The 16272-nt window shown below is 43.6% G+C and overlaps 1 protein-coding gene across 1 annotated transcript in view; it reads left to right on the forward strand.

Moving 5' to 3' along the window:
* Nucleotides 1-14524, forward strand: part of aig1 (androgen induced 1) — a 160677-nt gene extending 146153 nt beyond the window's left edge. Inside the window, 3 exon segments of the mRNA XM_033026040.1 lie at nt 7797-7833; nt 7835-7961; nt 12538-14524. Of these exon segments, the coding sequence (XP_032881931.1) occupies nt 7797-7833; nt 7835-7961; nt 12538-12578 (205 nt within the window). The 3' untranslated portion in view covers nt 12579-14524.
* The last annotated feature ends 1748 nt before the right edge of the window (nt 14525-16272 follow it).

The raw sequence follows: 16272 nt of genomic DNA on the forward strand, positions 1-16272 counted from the left end.
ACACCCACTGGCTTGGCCTCCACAGCCGTCTGTGGCAATGAGTTCCACATTGATTAAAGAAGTTCCTCCTCACCTCCTTTCTAAAAGAGCGCACTTTAATTCTGAGGCAATGACCTCTGGTTCGAGACACTCCCACCAGTACAAACATCCTTTCCACCTCCACTCTTATCTTTGCCAATTACAAAGAAACTTTCTAATTCCTCTACTTCCTCAGAAGTTTGAGAGGATTCAGCATGTCGGTGAATACACTATCAAACTTCCACGGGTGTACAGTGGAGAACATACTAGTTGGTTGCATCACGGCCTGGTTTGGTAATTTGAATGCTCATGAATAACCAAAGTTTTTCACTGTACCTCGGTACACGTGACAATAAACTAAACTGAATGAAGGAGGCTGTGGAAAGTGGTGGATCTTGCCCGGTCCATCACGGGTACTGATCTCCCCACCATCAAAGGGATCTACCGACAGCACTGCTTGTAGAAAGCAGCTAATGTCATAGAAGACCCACACAACCCGAGCTACACTCTTATCTTGTTTCTACCATTGCAAGTTTGAGGACCGTTGTTTCCAGGTTCAAGAACAACATCTTCTCATGAACCACATTGCACAGTCCTAACCCCAACCCTATTTCAGCATTGAAATGGGCTTTGCACTGAGGTTCCACAACGTACTTTGGCTTATAGATTTATTTGTTGCATTGTTGCATTTATTGTGCCTGCAAAGCTGCAACAAGTAAAAATGTTATTGTTCTGATCCTGGTATAAATGACAATTAAACACTGTTGACACTTGACAATTAGGATGCACAATATATGATGATATATGATGGTCTTCATCAACTATGTCACATCCTGAAAAATAAAACACAGGTATGGAGTTAAGTGAAACCTTTTTATTCAAAGAAGACGTAGAGCCAGAGTCTTATAGCATGGAAACAGGCCCTTCGGCCCAACTTGCCCACACCGGCCAACATATCCCATCTACACTAGTCCTACCTGCCTGTGTTTGGTCCATATCCCTCTAAACTTGATCTATCCATGTACCTGAATAAATGTTTCATGAAAGATGCGATAGTCCCTGCCTCAACCACCTCCTCCGGCAGCTCGTTGCATACACTCATCAACCTTTGTGTAAAACCAAGCACCCTTTGTGTGAATATATGTTTCTTATAGTTTTCCTTTTCTGCTCATTGATCACCTTCCTCTACTTAGGAACTAGAGACTGTATGTACAACAGCCTCCCCTCATTTTGCCCAACTAATCCACTTAGAAACTTCCTGTGCTCAGTTTCCATGACAATCAACCAGCAACATTTCTCAGAACCTTGGCACCAGCATCACACCTCCCAACTCCCACAGGATGTAACTCTCCAGAAATACGTCAGCCCTTTAATGGGAACACATTAAACACTACAGTGCTATTTCCAACCCTGCAGGCAGCAGAACCTCAAGGAGAAGCATTGTCACCATGCCCAGATATATAATCAGACACCCTGGAAAAAAGAGGGTTCATAACAGAGTCTCACAGTGGATAAGATTACCACTGCACTGCTAGCGGTAGGCAGAGCCAGTCTAAGTCTGCACCTGATAAAAATTAATTCAATTTGTTTTTCTCAGGATGCTTCACCTTCATCAGTATTAAGTTAGTCATACTATCTTATGCCAAGGCTTGGACACTATGTAGATATGAGCTGCTAAGTGATAAGTAATATTCTTGCCATAGAAGTGTCAAGTAATGGCCTGTACCAACAAGAGAGTCGACTCTTGACGTTCAGTGGCATTACCACTGTGAGCACCCTGGGGCCAGAAACTCCACTGAACCAGCCACTAAGGCATCATGTCTATCGGATCAGGTCAGAGGTTGGGTAACCTGCTGCGAGTAACTAGCCTCCTTTTTTCATCAAAATCTTTTATATGTCAACATGACAAACTGAATGTCCGGAAAACAACCACCCCTTCCCACCCAAACCGCCCCCTCTCTGGGCACTTTCCTTTGCAACCGCAGGAAAAGCTACACTTGTCGCTTTACCTCCCCTCTTGACTCCCATTCAAGACCCCAAGCAGTCTTTCCTGGTGCGGCAGAGGTTCACCTGCACCTCTTCCAACCTCATCTATTCCCATCCGATGCTCTAGATGTCAGCTGCTCTACATCGGTGAGACCAAGCGTAGGCTTGGCGATCGCTTCACCCAACGCCTCCGCTCGGTTCGCAATAACCAACCTGATCTCCCGGTGGCTCAGCGCTTCAACTCCCCCTCCCATTCCGAATCCGACCTTTCTGTCCTAGGCCTCCTCCATGGCCAAGGTGAGGACCAGCGTAAATTGGAGGAGCAGCACCTCATATTTTGCTTGGTCAGTTTGCACCCCAGCGGAATGAACATTGACTTCTCTAATTTCAGGTAATCCCTACTTTCTCCACCCCTTCTCTGCTCTCCCTCAGCCCACTAGCTCCACCTCTTCCTTTCTTCTTCCCTCTTCCCCCCCCCCCCATCCTCACATCAGTCTGAAGAAGGGTTTCGACCCGAAACGTTGCCTATTTCCTTCACTCCGTAGATGCTGCCTCACCCGCTGAGTTTCTCCAGCATTTTTGCCTACCTTCGATTTTCCAGCATCTGCAGTTCCTTCTTAAACAAGATAATCAATGACCACTCTCACTCCGGCCATTCCATCCTCTCTCCTCTCCCATGGAGCAGAAGATACAAAAGCTTGAAAAGACCACCACCAAATTCAAGAATATTTCTTTCCCATTGTTTTTGCTCAATATTGCTCAAGATTTCAGCATCTGCAGACTCTTGTGTCTCTTCTTTACCGCTGTTATCAGATTCTTGAATAAACTTCTCATGCTGCATGCTAAGGATATATTTCTGATCTTCCATTTTACCACCTTTGCACTTTATAAAAAATGCAATTTCTCTGTAGCTGTAACACCATATTCTGCACACTGTATACTTTCACTTTTCACAATACCTGTGTATGATATGATCATGTAAAACAAAGTTTTTCACATTATCTTGCTGCACTTGACAATAATAAACCAATAACCCAAGGAGCTAAACAATATTCAATTATCTTGATAGGCACTCCATATGAACTTTCAAATATTCACTCCCTCCATCATCAGAAGACTTATGGATACAGCATGTGCCATCATCAATATATGGCTTAGTTGCACATCTAGACTACTCAACAGTCTCCCCCCGAGCCATGATCTATAACACCTAGGCAAGTCACAAATGCAGAGACACATCATATGTCCTTTATTATCACCAGCTCAAAATGCTGGATCTCCTGCAACTTCTTCCTCTGGGCTGGTAACTCACCAGCGCTTTCTCAAGACCAGCGAGGGATGGACTACAAATGCTGGCTCTAAAAGAGACAAACAAACACTTGGAATTCAGAAGAAATAGAGAATGGGAAGAAGGTACAAAAACTCTCCATAAATGCACCCATCCAATCTGCAGAAACAACGTCCATCAAACAACATTGCCACTAACTATTCCATGGAACTTGTGTCTCTGTTGGGTTACCAGACAAGAGATTCACATGGCCACGGAGTCACAAGAACATTAAAGAGATCAACTCAGGAGCCGAGGAAACGGTGTAAACCTTTGTCCGTGACTATCTCCTGAACGTCCTGTACAGGGCGCCTTTCAATCAGACAGACGTTGCATCAAAGTTAATCATCAACCTGGGAAGATGTTCCTGCCCTGCTGGCTTCACATTTTGTGCTCATTAATCTTTTGTAAATGGACACAGTGGATTGAAGATGTTTGCTTTAGACCACTGTTGTTATCATGGTCTGTGTCAGGCTGAATCTGTACTTTCTGATTACATGAAAGATTCAGATGAAAACAATCCTCCCAGAATACCCTTGCCAACCAGTTACGCTTGTATATCCTCCATATTTCTGTGTAGTGTGTGGTCTCTCATCGTAAGAAAGAGAGAATCTGTCGAGACTGAAAGTTATCAGCGGAAGTTCATTGGAAGCATCAAACCTCTTTGTAATGTCCAGATAACCCAATAGAATCCGGGATCATCTCTTGTTAAGGCTTTCACTGATTTTTGCAAGGCTTTCACCCTTTATTAAGGTGTTGGTTGGCCAATTTAGGTTTGAACTGGAGATGTGACCCGTTTCCAAAATGCAGATTTGGATAAGTAAGAGACTGTTAGTAAAAAAAAGCAAACAATAGCAATGGGCCATTATGGGCTCCGCCCTTCCTTGGTTATCTGTTGCCAGCCCTGATTTGTTCTGGCCTTTTCCTTGTTCTGGTGTTTTGTGTCCTGAAGTAGTGTCTCAACCCGAAACATCGATCAACCCTTTGCAACCACAGGTGCTACCTGACTCACCGAGGTCTTCCAGCAGTTTGTTTTTTACACCATGGATGGATATATCTTCAGCTGCTGAGGCTCTGGAATTCCTTCCCTAGAGGTACTCTCCACCATTTGTTCAGAAGCTAAATTCTGCCTCTGGACAAGGTTCCGATCACCTAATTTCCCTTTGCAGATGCAGATGATAGAAGGTTATTAATGGGGACACAAGGGGCTACAGGTGCTGAACTCTGAAGTGGAAGTGATAAGTGGAACCAGATAGTCTGGCACGGTGGTGCAGCGGGAGAGTTGCTGCCTTACAGCGCCAGAGACCCGGGTTCGATTGTGACGGCGGGTGCTGTCTGAACGGAGTTTGTACGTTCTCCCTGTGACCGGGTGGTTTTCTCAGGGTGCTCCAGTTTCCTCCCACATTCCAAGGATGTACAGGTTTGCAGGTTAATTGGCTGTGGGGAAAAAAACCCTGTAAATTGTCCCTAGCATGTAGGATGATGCTAGTGTACGGGGGTCGCTGGTCGGCACGGACTTGCTGGGCTTAAGGGCCTGTTTCCGCGCTGTATTTCTGAACCCAAATAAAATAATGGAGGGATGATGGGCAGATGCAACCAGTTGTTGGAGGGAATAGGAGACCCAATAGGTTAATTGCATGGTTGACTGGCATCCTCCAGTTTCTGTCTCTATCTCCCACTTCCCCTCTACCAGCTGACTCCACCTCTCTCCATATCTGTGTCTACCTATCACCCTCTAGCCACTGTCTCCAGACCGCCATGCCCTGTTCCCACCTGGGTCCTTCTGTCCATTATCCTTCACCTCACCTGTCTCTACCTATCAACATCCAGCCCCTACCTCACTCTCCCTCTCACCTCTCGATACTGGCCATCACCCCTCTACACTACCAGTCCTGATGCAGGGTCTCAAACGGAAACATCCACCATCCCTGCAGCCTGACCCTATGTGTTCCTACAACAACGTGTCTGTGGTAGGCTTTCTGTCGGGTTACTGTTGCTGCAATGACTACAGATCTGTCAAGCGGTGGCATGAAGAATGTGGGAGGAAAATGAACCACAGAGAAGCGTAATGATATTTTGTTTTTCTAAAATATCACCAGGGGACGTCAAAGTGTGAGGTGGTACACCGTGCATCAATAACAGAGGCAACTGTTTCAGATATGATGTGACCTAACACAATACCCCAGCACCCCTATTAAGCTTCAACAAATATAATTCACTAATGATGTTGAGTCACTGTCGTAATGCTATTTTAGTGAGGGATGGCATTGCGGAAATACACAGTGGTATTAGCTGACTTGTCTGTTAGCACACAGTGAAAATAATCAATCACAATTACCTCTCTTTTAAGCCATGCTGTATGGTGTGGGTGAGGATTTGGACTGTTGAAAACTGAGCCTAAGGCTCAAACCCAGCATACAGATCTGCTTATCTGTGGGGTCAATGATGGGCTACTCAACTGCTGAATTTGATGTTGTTGGGTTACTCCTGAAATTAGTGGGAGGACCATCTTCTGTATTGTGTGATCCTGTCTGTGGAGAGACAGGAGACTGCAGATGCTGGAATCTGGAGTGAAAAACAAGGTAGAGGAAAACAGTGTGTCAGGCAGCCTCTGTGGAGACAGAGGGATTATTGGTGCCTTATTTTGAAAGGCTCAAATCCTCAGCCTGGTCTAGTGATGTTTAGTTCTCAAAGATACACATTTAAAAAGCTGCTGTGAGATAAAGGGCAAAGAACAAACTGCTGCAGGAACTTGGGTGTAGAGCTAATAAACAACACACCAAGTAAAGGTCCAACAAGTTTTATTAGCATAGAATAAAGTTACACGACTAACATCCCGACTAACGACTGGTGACTAAAAACTTTAGTAACATATGGTGACAGTAATGTAATACCCGGTCCGGGAGGTGTATAACACATGTGTGTTAATGTTTGGTAAAGCAGAACTACATTGGGGGTTGAGGAAAGGAGATGAAGAGGAGTTTTGTTACTCGGAGGGCGGTCAATCCATGAAATTCATTGCCACAGACGGCTGTAGAGGCCAAACCAATAGATATTTTTAAGGTGGAGATTGACAGATTCTGATTAGCAAGGGTTTCAGGGGTTATGGGAGAAGGCAGGAGAATGGGGTTGAGAGGGATAGACCGATCAGCTATGAGTGAATGGCGGAATAGACCTGATGGGCTGAATGGCCTAATTCTGCTCCAAGAACTTATGAAATCAGGAGCTGGACCTGCCGAGTTCGTCCAGCAGTTTATATTTTGCTCCACCTTCCACCGTCTGTAGTCTCTTGTGTCTCAGATTTGCATGATTTTAGAAGCACATTTTTGGTTATATTGTGGCGGGGACTCCAGGAGTCCAGCCAGGAATGAGGCGAAAACAAGTTATGTGAACAAAATGGCGTTTATTACTGTCACTATGCTGCTTCCAACTCCAACCCCGTGACCGGGCGTGACCCGATCTTAAATACCCTGGGTCAGAGCCCATGACACAACGCCTTCTACTCTGAGATGCTCAACTCCTCCCTCCTGAGCTGAGGGTTCGCTACCCGTGGCTAGCCACCAGGTACTGCCACAACATTTTGCTTTTTGATTTATTCACATGGTATGTGGACGTCACAGGCACCACTGGCTTTTATTATTTATCCCCGATTGCTCGTGAACTGAGGAGGCAGTAGTGGGGCAATCACATTGGTCGCTCTGGAGCCACATATATCCCAAATTTGGCAAGAACCATTTTCCTGAAGAAAATGCATAAACCCAATGGGGGGGATTTGTCACATAAGGATATAGTTACAGCTTACCATTATTCAAAATTTTCTTTATGGATATATTCCAGGTATCACTCCTGTATTAGCCATCAAATAGCACACAAGACAGCCACACTTTCCATCATACTGACTCTTTGAAGATTATTTCCATGCTCCTCTTTTTTCTCCATAGATCTAGGTACCATTTTCTCTGAAAAGTATTGTTTATAAATACAGTTTTTGGAAGGGCTTTTCTTCAGTGAGTTTCACTACTGCAATTGAACTCACAGTAAGCAAACGTCCAATACATTTCAACATGGCAAGGACTGGTTTGAGGGGACATGGGCCAAATGCAGGCAAGTGGGACTAGTGAGAATGGGACATGTTGGTCGGTGTGGGCAAGTTGGGCCGAAGGGCCTGTTGCCCCACTGTATGACTCTATAACTGGAGTTGGGTTGGAGGGACTTGCCCATGATTTCTCCAGACCAACCCCATCCCATTGCAGGAGGTATGGGGAGAAGGCAGGCACGGGTTACTGATTTTGAATGATCAGCCATGATCACAATGAATGACGGTGCTGGCTCGAAGGACAGAATGGCCTCCTCCTGCACCTATTTTCTATGTTTCTATGGTGGTACCCGGTTTGTCAGGGTGCTGTGTTGTCTTCTATCATTCAGGCAGGAAGATTTTACCTGTTTTACTTCTAACCTTCTCTAGGATTTGCTGGATTCACCACGTGACAGGAATGTGGGTCCTATCCACTTCTCGACCAACTACCCAGCTTTCCGAAGTGTGTTGCCTTCGTGGCATCAGTTGCTGTCATCAACATTTTGTATACGGTGGGTGAAATATTAAACAGCTTCATCTGGGACAAATCAAGATGTAAGTACCTTTATTGCTTTGATTCTGTTTCTATCACTTTCGTATAGACCACATGCAAGACATAAACGCTTTGTATAATTCACCAGGTGCTGCTATGTTTCCACTCGAAGCTGACTAAATCAATATATGATACATCTGTCCCTACCAGTACTCACTACAGGTCTTGCCAGTAATACACGATGCTTTCCGCGCAAGTCCTTCTGGCCTAACCGGCATTTCCAGGGAAACTCCTGTTCCCTTCTGGATGATTCAGGCTGGTGGCCACAATTCAGTGCATATACCACAGGATTAGAAGTCCAGTTGGAACTTATTTTTAAACAACTCAAATTTGGCAATTGAAACTCAAAAATCATTTTCGTTAAAGTGACACCCATTTAAATGTTTCAGTTTTATCCTTTTCCTGGCTATTTCCCTGGCACAAAATCAGGTAATTCAGCCCATCAAGCTGATACAGCTTCCACACCACTGCTGGTAATTCTCTCTCACATGTCTGTCCAATCTGTGTTGAAGGCCCTGACTGATTTGTATTTTACCATCCCAGAACTACTCTCAGTGAAATTTTTTTTTTCTCCTTTTACCTTCTGCCAAACATTTCAAACCCGCGCACTCAATTGGTCCCTAATGGAACAGTTTCACTCTGTCCACCTATCGAAACCTATCAAAGCCCTTGGTCATCCAAATCGCCATCAAATCATCCCTCAATTTCTTCAAGATAAACTGCATCTTCTCCAATCTAACCTTAGGGCTAAAATACCATGTTGCTGCTCTTACTTGGTGAAGAAAAATATATTTAGTTTTATTTCTTAAAGGCGAGTCACATAACTCTCAAACCTTAATGAGATCTTCCATTAATAAAGCAAGTGTGGGAAGTAAATGACAGATCACTCTGAAATGATGGAATCATGAAACACCACAGCTTTGGAGGAAGTCAATTTGTCCATCATATCAGTATCTGCTCCTAGAAAATATAACAGAACCAGAGGAGGGCAGAGCAGGGTCCATAATGTCTGTGCCAACCAAGATGTGAATCCAAACCAATCCATCTGGCTGTATATAGTCTACATGCTTCCATTTCCTACCTGTTCATATGCCTGTCTAAATGCCTCTTAAACGTTGCTTTTGCATCTGCTTCCACCACCTCCCCTGGCAATGCATTCCAGGCACTTTTTGTGTCCTATATTTGCCTTGTAAATTTCCATAAACTTTCCCATTCTCACTTTAAAGCTATGGTCTCTGGTATTTGGCATTTCCACCCTGGGAAAAAGACCCCTCTCAAAATTTTATACACTTATATCAGGTTGCCACTCAGCCTCAGACGCTCCAGTAAAAATATTCCAACCTGGCCCAGCCTCTCCATATAGCTAATATTCTCAAATCCATTCTCTGAACTTTTGCATCCTCTCCAAAGCCTTCACATCCTTCTTGTAATGGGGTGACATAATACATCAAATTTTGTCTAACCAACATTTTATAAAACTGCAGCATGCCTTCCTGACAATAATAAACATGTGACAATAATAAACATAAACCTATACACTATCTCGTGTTGACACTTTCAGGGAGCTATGGACTGGACCCCAAGATATATCTGTAAATCCAGTTCTTTGAAGAATGATCTATTCAATTCAATTCAATTCAATTCAATTCAATTCAAAGCACTTTATTCATCCCCAAGGGGCAATTTAAAGGGCGCATTACAGTAGCTTTTTAAAAAAAGAAAGGGACACAAACAACGTAACGAAGAGACAAACATTCAAAGCTACTCTCTGCACCGACCGGTCGACCGCACGAGCAGTGACCCGGCAAGGATTGGGTTGTCAGCAGCGATACAATAATAAAGAACACACAAAATGTAACACAAACATCCACCACAGCATTCATCACTGTGGTGGAAGGCACAAAAATTTGGCCAGTCCTCCTCCATTTCCCCCCCGTGGACAGGACCAGAGTCCAGAGTCAGTCCAGGATCGGCTCTTCCTCACCGGAGACCGCGGCTTTAGATTGTTGTAGGCCGCAGGCCGGCGGTCAAGATTTAAAGTCCCCGCCGCAGCCAGAAGCACCGTAGACTGCAGGGCCGGCGGTCGAAGCTCCCCTCCAGGGGTGATGGTAAGTCCATGCCGGCCCCGCGGTAGAAGTTGGCCGCGGGCCGGCAGTGATGGCTTCTTCTTCCCCCGGGTCCCCCACGAGGGATCCCGGGCTGTAGACGCCGCACCAGCTGGAGCTCTGCAGACCGCGGCTTCAGGCTGCGACTTCAGGCTGCCGGCTGCCCCGGGCCAGCGAAACGGAGCGCTCCCCTCCAGCGAGCCCCAGCGAGGGTTCACCCGCTCCACGCCGAGAGTCCACGCTGCGCCCGCCGCTGAAGCCCCGGGCACGTCTCCGGGAAAGGCCGCGCCGATCCTTGATGTTAGGCCACGGGGGAGGCGACCTGGAAAAAGTCGCCTCTCCATGGAGGAGGCGACCGAAGCGGTTTCCCCCTTACCCCCCCACACCACCCCCCACACAAGACACACAAAGAAACATTAAATACACACTTTAAAACATACTAAAAAAATTAAAAAAGTTGAAAAAACTGACGCACTGCTGACATGGCTGCTGCCAGAACAGCGCCCCCGGAGTACAGCGCCCCCGGAGTACAGCGCCCCGGAGTACAGCGCCCCCGGAGTACAGCGCCCCCGGAGTACAGCGCCCCCGGAGTACAGCGCCCCCGGAGTACAGCGCCCCCGGAGTAATTTCCTTATATAGTCATCCTAGTCATCCCCTTATATTTTCCTAATTCCTTTGCAATGTATTTTTGTCCTTTAAGTATATATCTTGCTCATTATCCATAAATCAGTCTATTCCAGATAACAGTCATTGTAAATAGCATGTAAATATGTTTTTATCCTTCTATTATGCTTTGTGCATGTTTTTGAGATCATTTTAAAACTGAGACTTCTCTGGTTTACAGGCTGTATTAGATATAAAGGGCATAGGAAGAAATACGTAGAAAAATAAAGTGTAAAGTCTGAAGAAGGGTCTCAACACAAAACATCACCCATTCCTCCTGTCCAGAGATGCTGCCTGTCCTGCTGAGTTACTCCAGCGTTTTATGTCTATATTAGATATAAGGCTATTGATTCAAGTCTGCCGCTATAGACTGTTTGATCAGAGCTACATTTTATCTGATAGACTGAGAATGGGACCTTCTGAATTATAGTAGGAGTGACAAAGGCAAAATGGGAAACTGTTTTTGTTCCAATGCCTAGAGGGGATATGGATCAGACTGAGATCAGAAATGTTACTTTATCTTCTTTATATAGCAGGCAGACCACTGAAAATCATTCAGTTCTGTAACAGGACAGTATATCTAGTACTGGGCACATGGCGTATAAGGCGGCATGTATATGGAAGAGGTGCCAGAGGAAGTGGTTGAAGGATGTTCTATAACAACATCTGAAAGATATTTGGACAGATACACGGACATGAAAGGTTTAGAGGGATATGCTTCAAACACGGGCAAATGGAACTAGTGTAGATGGGCATCTTGGTTGGACTTTACGTGTTAGGCTGAAGGGCCTGTTTCCACACTGTTTTATTCTGTGGCTGAGTCTGCTTGCCTGTTCTGGGTACACTCTTGCTCATATGGAATCGAATAGACCAGATGCTGAATGCCAGCTGCATTCAGTAGCTGTCATCACAAGCTGTGGAAGCCAAGGAATGCCAACATATTCGTTGGAAGTGTATCAACGGCATCTGGCTAGTGGTGGTCATTCAATGAGAAGGAAAATGCTAACTGTTTCTCTCTCAACAGATGCTACCTGACCTGCTGAGTGTTTTCAGCATTTACATTTTCACTTCTGATCTTATGTTCATGTTGTTGCTGCTTATTTATATCGTGGCATGGCTCATTTTCCAAATTAAAATTCAAATAAAAGGTAGAGACAGCCTCTGGCCCATTTGGTCCTCCACTGCTGTTTCAGCTGTGGCCCAGAGGTAGAGAACAGATACTCTGCAGAGAACCTACAAGTGCTGATCTGCAGGTCTCCTGGTCTTACTATTAGTCTTAATATAAGCAAAGGAGAATGGAATAAGAGCAAGAAATTATTTTCATAGTAAACATAGAAATAGAAACATAGAAATTAGGTGCAGGAGTAGGCCATTCGGCCCTTCGAGCCTGCACCGCCATTCAATATGATCAGTTAGTACCTGTACTTCACCGTACTGTGCATATGACAATAAACGTGTGTAGAAATGAACTGCAGATTCTGGTTTATACTGAAGATAGGTACAACGTGCTGGAGTAACTTATTGGGTCAGGCAGGATCTCTGGAGAAAAAGAATGGGTGACGTTTCGGGTCGGGACCCTTCTTCAGAAAATATAAGCTCAATTTAACTTGACTTGAAATGCAAGAAATGCTCACCAGGTTAGGCAGCATCTGTGAAGATTTGCTTCACTAGAACCATCTCTCCAATATTTTCTCTATGTTTATTTCAAATGTTCAACATTTACAATATTTGACTTTTGCAATTGCAACAGAAGATAGAAGCAAGAACAGATTTCACAAAACACTTATTTAATGTGCTCTTTTATTCCTAGGTATAGAAGAAAAGCTCAATTCTAAGAATAAGATCGACTGACACAAGCCAGAATATTTTGTTTCAAGAACCTGATGGATGGAGACATTTATTCTGCCTCATCAACAAAATGAATTTACTAACCACATGCAGTATTAATCGCCTGGACTCGGAGCCAAATCATCTAACTAACCAGATCATGACATCAAAACCATTTGTTAATTCATAATAAGTAAGATTTCCAAGTTGTCAAGATGCAGAGGTTCACTTTAGGCCTGCAAAGGCCAAGAGAGAATTGGTGCTGTTTGAACAGTAGTGTGAACTCACTTCTTATAAAGGGATCGGGATTAAGTCAATGCAATCAGTCAAACTAGTCACCCATTTTCATTGGGTTTATCGTACATGTACAATGTCTGTTCCTTTACATGCAGTATATCTGTCAGGTTATATGTTTGGCTACTCAATAAGAAAGTCCTGAAGTGCACCATGTTAAGAGTGATCTGCAATATCAGACCCAAGATCTGAAGGCAGTTGCAGCAAACAAGATGTAATGCAGTGAAGTGAACTCTGATAAATTTTGACAATATTGTCTCTCCATAGCCTTGGAGAGTGGTGTTGAAGGCTTTTGGCATGTTTGTCTTCATTAGGCAGGGCATTGACTGTACATTTTGACACATTATGTTGCAGTTGTATAGACATTGGTGAGGCCACACTTGGAGTATTGTGTTCAATTTTGGTCATGCTGCTATCAGAAAGATGCCATTAAGATGGAATGATTGCAAACATGATTTACAAGTACGTTGCCAGGACTCAAATGTTTGAGTTATAGGGAGAGGTTGGACAAGCTGGTAGGTTTCAGACCTACCATTTGTTGTTTGGATAATTCCCTTATCTTGGTTGCCCTTTGCTAATGCGTTACTTCACACTTTTCCAGACTGAAATCCAGCTGCTAATTTTCTGTCCACCAAACCGTGTAGGCCTACACTCTAGAATTTCTTCCTCATTATCATGCACGTTGCCAATTTAGATGTCAATGGAAACTTCTTAATCTTGGTCCCTACAATCTGTCCAGGTCATTATTATACGTACATCACTGAAATTATGGGGCCCTGCTCTGAGCCCTGCAAGACCCCAAAGTATAGAGCACTTTACTTTCTCCCAATGAGACAGTTTTTAGGTCAAATTTCCATCTCCCTTCAAGCCTGCAGGGCTTTACTTTCCTCAGTACAGCCCCACAGCTTTACTGATCTGAGACTGTCTTGTGGCAAGGCAAGCACTGAGGTGCTGGAATACGTCTGACTGCGCTGTCACAGCCCGTAAGTAAGCCAAGTAGTCAGCCCACATGTATCAGAATGCTGCTATTACACTACTTTTCTTTGTTAATATTGTACAATTTCTGCTTTCAATGGGAATTGCAGTTCTTGTTTTGGCAAGTAATATTTCACCAACTTAAATTTAAATTTATTTGCGATATCTGGCCCTGCTGTTATTTTGTCATCAGTTCTCTCTTCTCAGGATCTGTTCTTCTCTTCTTCAATCTGCCCCACCGTCTCTCCTCAAACTGTACCCAGCCCAATCTCCTTACTCTTTCCAAAATCCTTGAATGTAATGTTCATTTTTTCCTTTTCCTCTTCCTTAATCCCTTCCGTCTACACCAGTCTGCAGTCTGAAGTGACTGAACATATTCACCAATTACACCTTCTGTGACTATATTAAACCAACTTTCCTTCTCCTTTGACACATGTCAGATCTTGTTCAATTAAATATCTCTGCTGTCCATGGGTCTCTTTGGCCTTAAAACATAGAATGTTTGGACCCTCAATCATCTATAATGGAAGCAATAAACATGGATTAAAGTTAGCCCTGTGCAGGATTCTGAATATTCAACACCAACAATCAACCACAGTATAGACCTGTGCTCCATAAACCATTTGTGGAGGTGCTGGTGTCTTTCCTCGTGAAATTAATCTCAGACCTTGATCAAATGTAAATTTCCATTCTTGTTGTCCCAAAAATATGGACTTTGAAAAAAATATCCCTTTTCCAGTGTGATCAATTTAGCGAAAAAAATAGTGGAGAACCAAGAATGGTTAATTGTCATGTACTGACAACGGAACAACACAATTCTGATTTGCTGCAGTTTACCAGGCCCATAAATCCATTATCACAAAGGTAGTATATAATAATCAAAAATACAATAATTAATAAATTAATAATAAATTAATGCAAGCGTTCAACCACAATCTCAATCCTGAGTAATCCAATCAAAAGTCCAGAGTAATCAAATCATTGTCTCAGTCCTGTAATCCAAATCAGGGTCGCAACCCTGAGTAAACAATTGTTATCCCTATCCTCGGTAACCAGTACAATCTCAATCTGAGAAACATTCAATTCCTGAGTAACCTAATCACGGTGTCAAGTCTGTAACCAAGATCACATTTATGAATCTGAAGATCCAAGCATATGTAGTCTCTTGTGTCTCCAAGTGTAATCCAATCATAGTTTAATTCCCGAGTAAAAAAGTCTAAAAAATGAGTAACCGAATCATAGTCCAAAACCTGTAGTTTAATAACAATTTAAATCTGAGTAACCCAAATCACAGTCTATATCTGAGTAATCCAATCACAGTCTATATCTGAGTAATCCAATCAGAGGCTCAATTCTAAATAACCAAAACACAGTCACAATCCTGGAATCCACTTTCAAATGACGAGGTGCACCAGGAGAGTTTCTTTAAACAATATGTACATAGTTCAATGAGGGATAAGGCTGTTCCGGATCCTGTACTGGAGAATGAGCTTGGCCAGGTGATCGAAGAATCAAAGTGGGGTGGGAGAGGGGGAGGAGGGAGGGGGTCTTTTGGAAACAATGATCATAATTTCATAAGTTTTAAGATAGATATGGACAAGGCGAAGATTGGTTCTGAGGTGAATGTTTTATATTGGGGGAAGCTAATTACAATGTTATTAAGCAGATACTGAAGAATGAAGAAAAAAGGATGGCTGTTTGGGGGTAAATCATCATCTGATATATGGGAATCCTTTAAAGGCCAGGTGGTTAGAGTTCAGAATGACAATTTTCTTGTGAGGGCAAAAGATAAGGATGGCAAGGTTCAGGAGCCCTAGAAGACAAGAGACATTATAAGTTCAGTCAAAAATAAGAATAAAACATATGTAAGGTTTAGGAAACTGAAATCAGACAACGTTCTTGTGGAATGTAAAGGAAACAGGAAAAAACTTAAACAAGGAATAACAAGGGCTAAAAGGAGCATGAATTGTCCTTGGTGAGTAGGATTAAGGAATATTCCAAGGCACTTTACACATACATTGAGAGCATATACTAGGAGCAGGGAGCTAAGGATAGGGTAGGTACACTCATAGATATAAAAAATAGGTGCAGGAGGAGGCCATTCGGCCGAGCCAGCACCGCCATTCATTGTGATCATGGCTGATCGTTCCCAATCAATAACCCGTGCCTGCCTTCTCCCCATATCCCTTGATTCCACTAGCCCCTAGAGCTCTATCTAACTCTCTCTTAAATCCATCCAGTAATTTTGCCCCCACTGCCCTCTGTGGCAGGGAATTCCACAAATTCACAACTCTTTGGGTGAAAACGTTTTTTCTCACCTCAGTCTTAAATGGCCTCCCCTTTATTGTAAGACTGTGGCCCCTGGTTCTGGACTCGCCCAACATTGGGAACATTTTTCCTGCATCTGGCTTGTCCAATCCTTTTATAATTTTATATGTTTCTATAAGAT

This window comes from Amblyraja radiata, chromosome 8 (genome assembly GCF_010909765.2).
Source record: "Amblyraja radiata isolate CabotCenter1 chromosome 8, sAmbRad1.1.pri, whole genome shotgun sequence".
Taxonomy (NCBI): Eukaryota; Metazoa; Chordata; class Chondrichthyes; order Rajiformes; family Rajidae; genus Amblyraja; species Amblyraja radiata.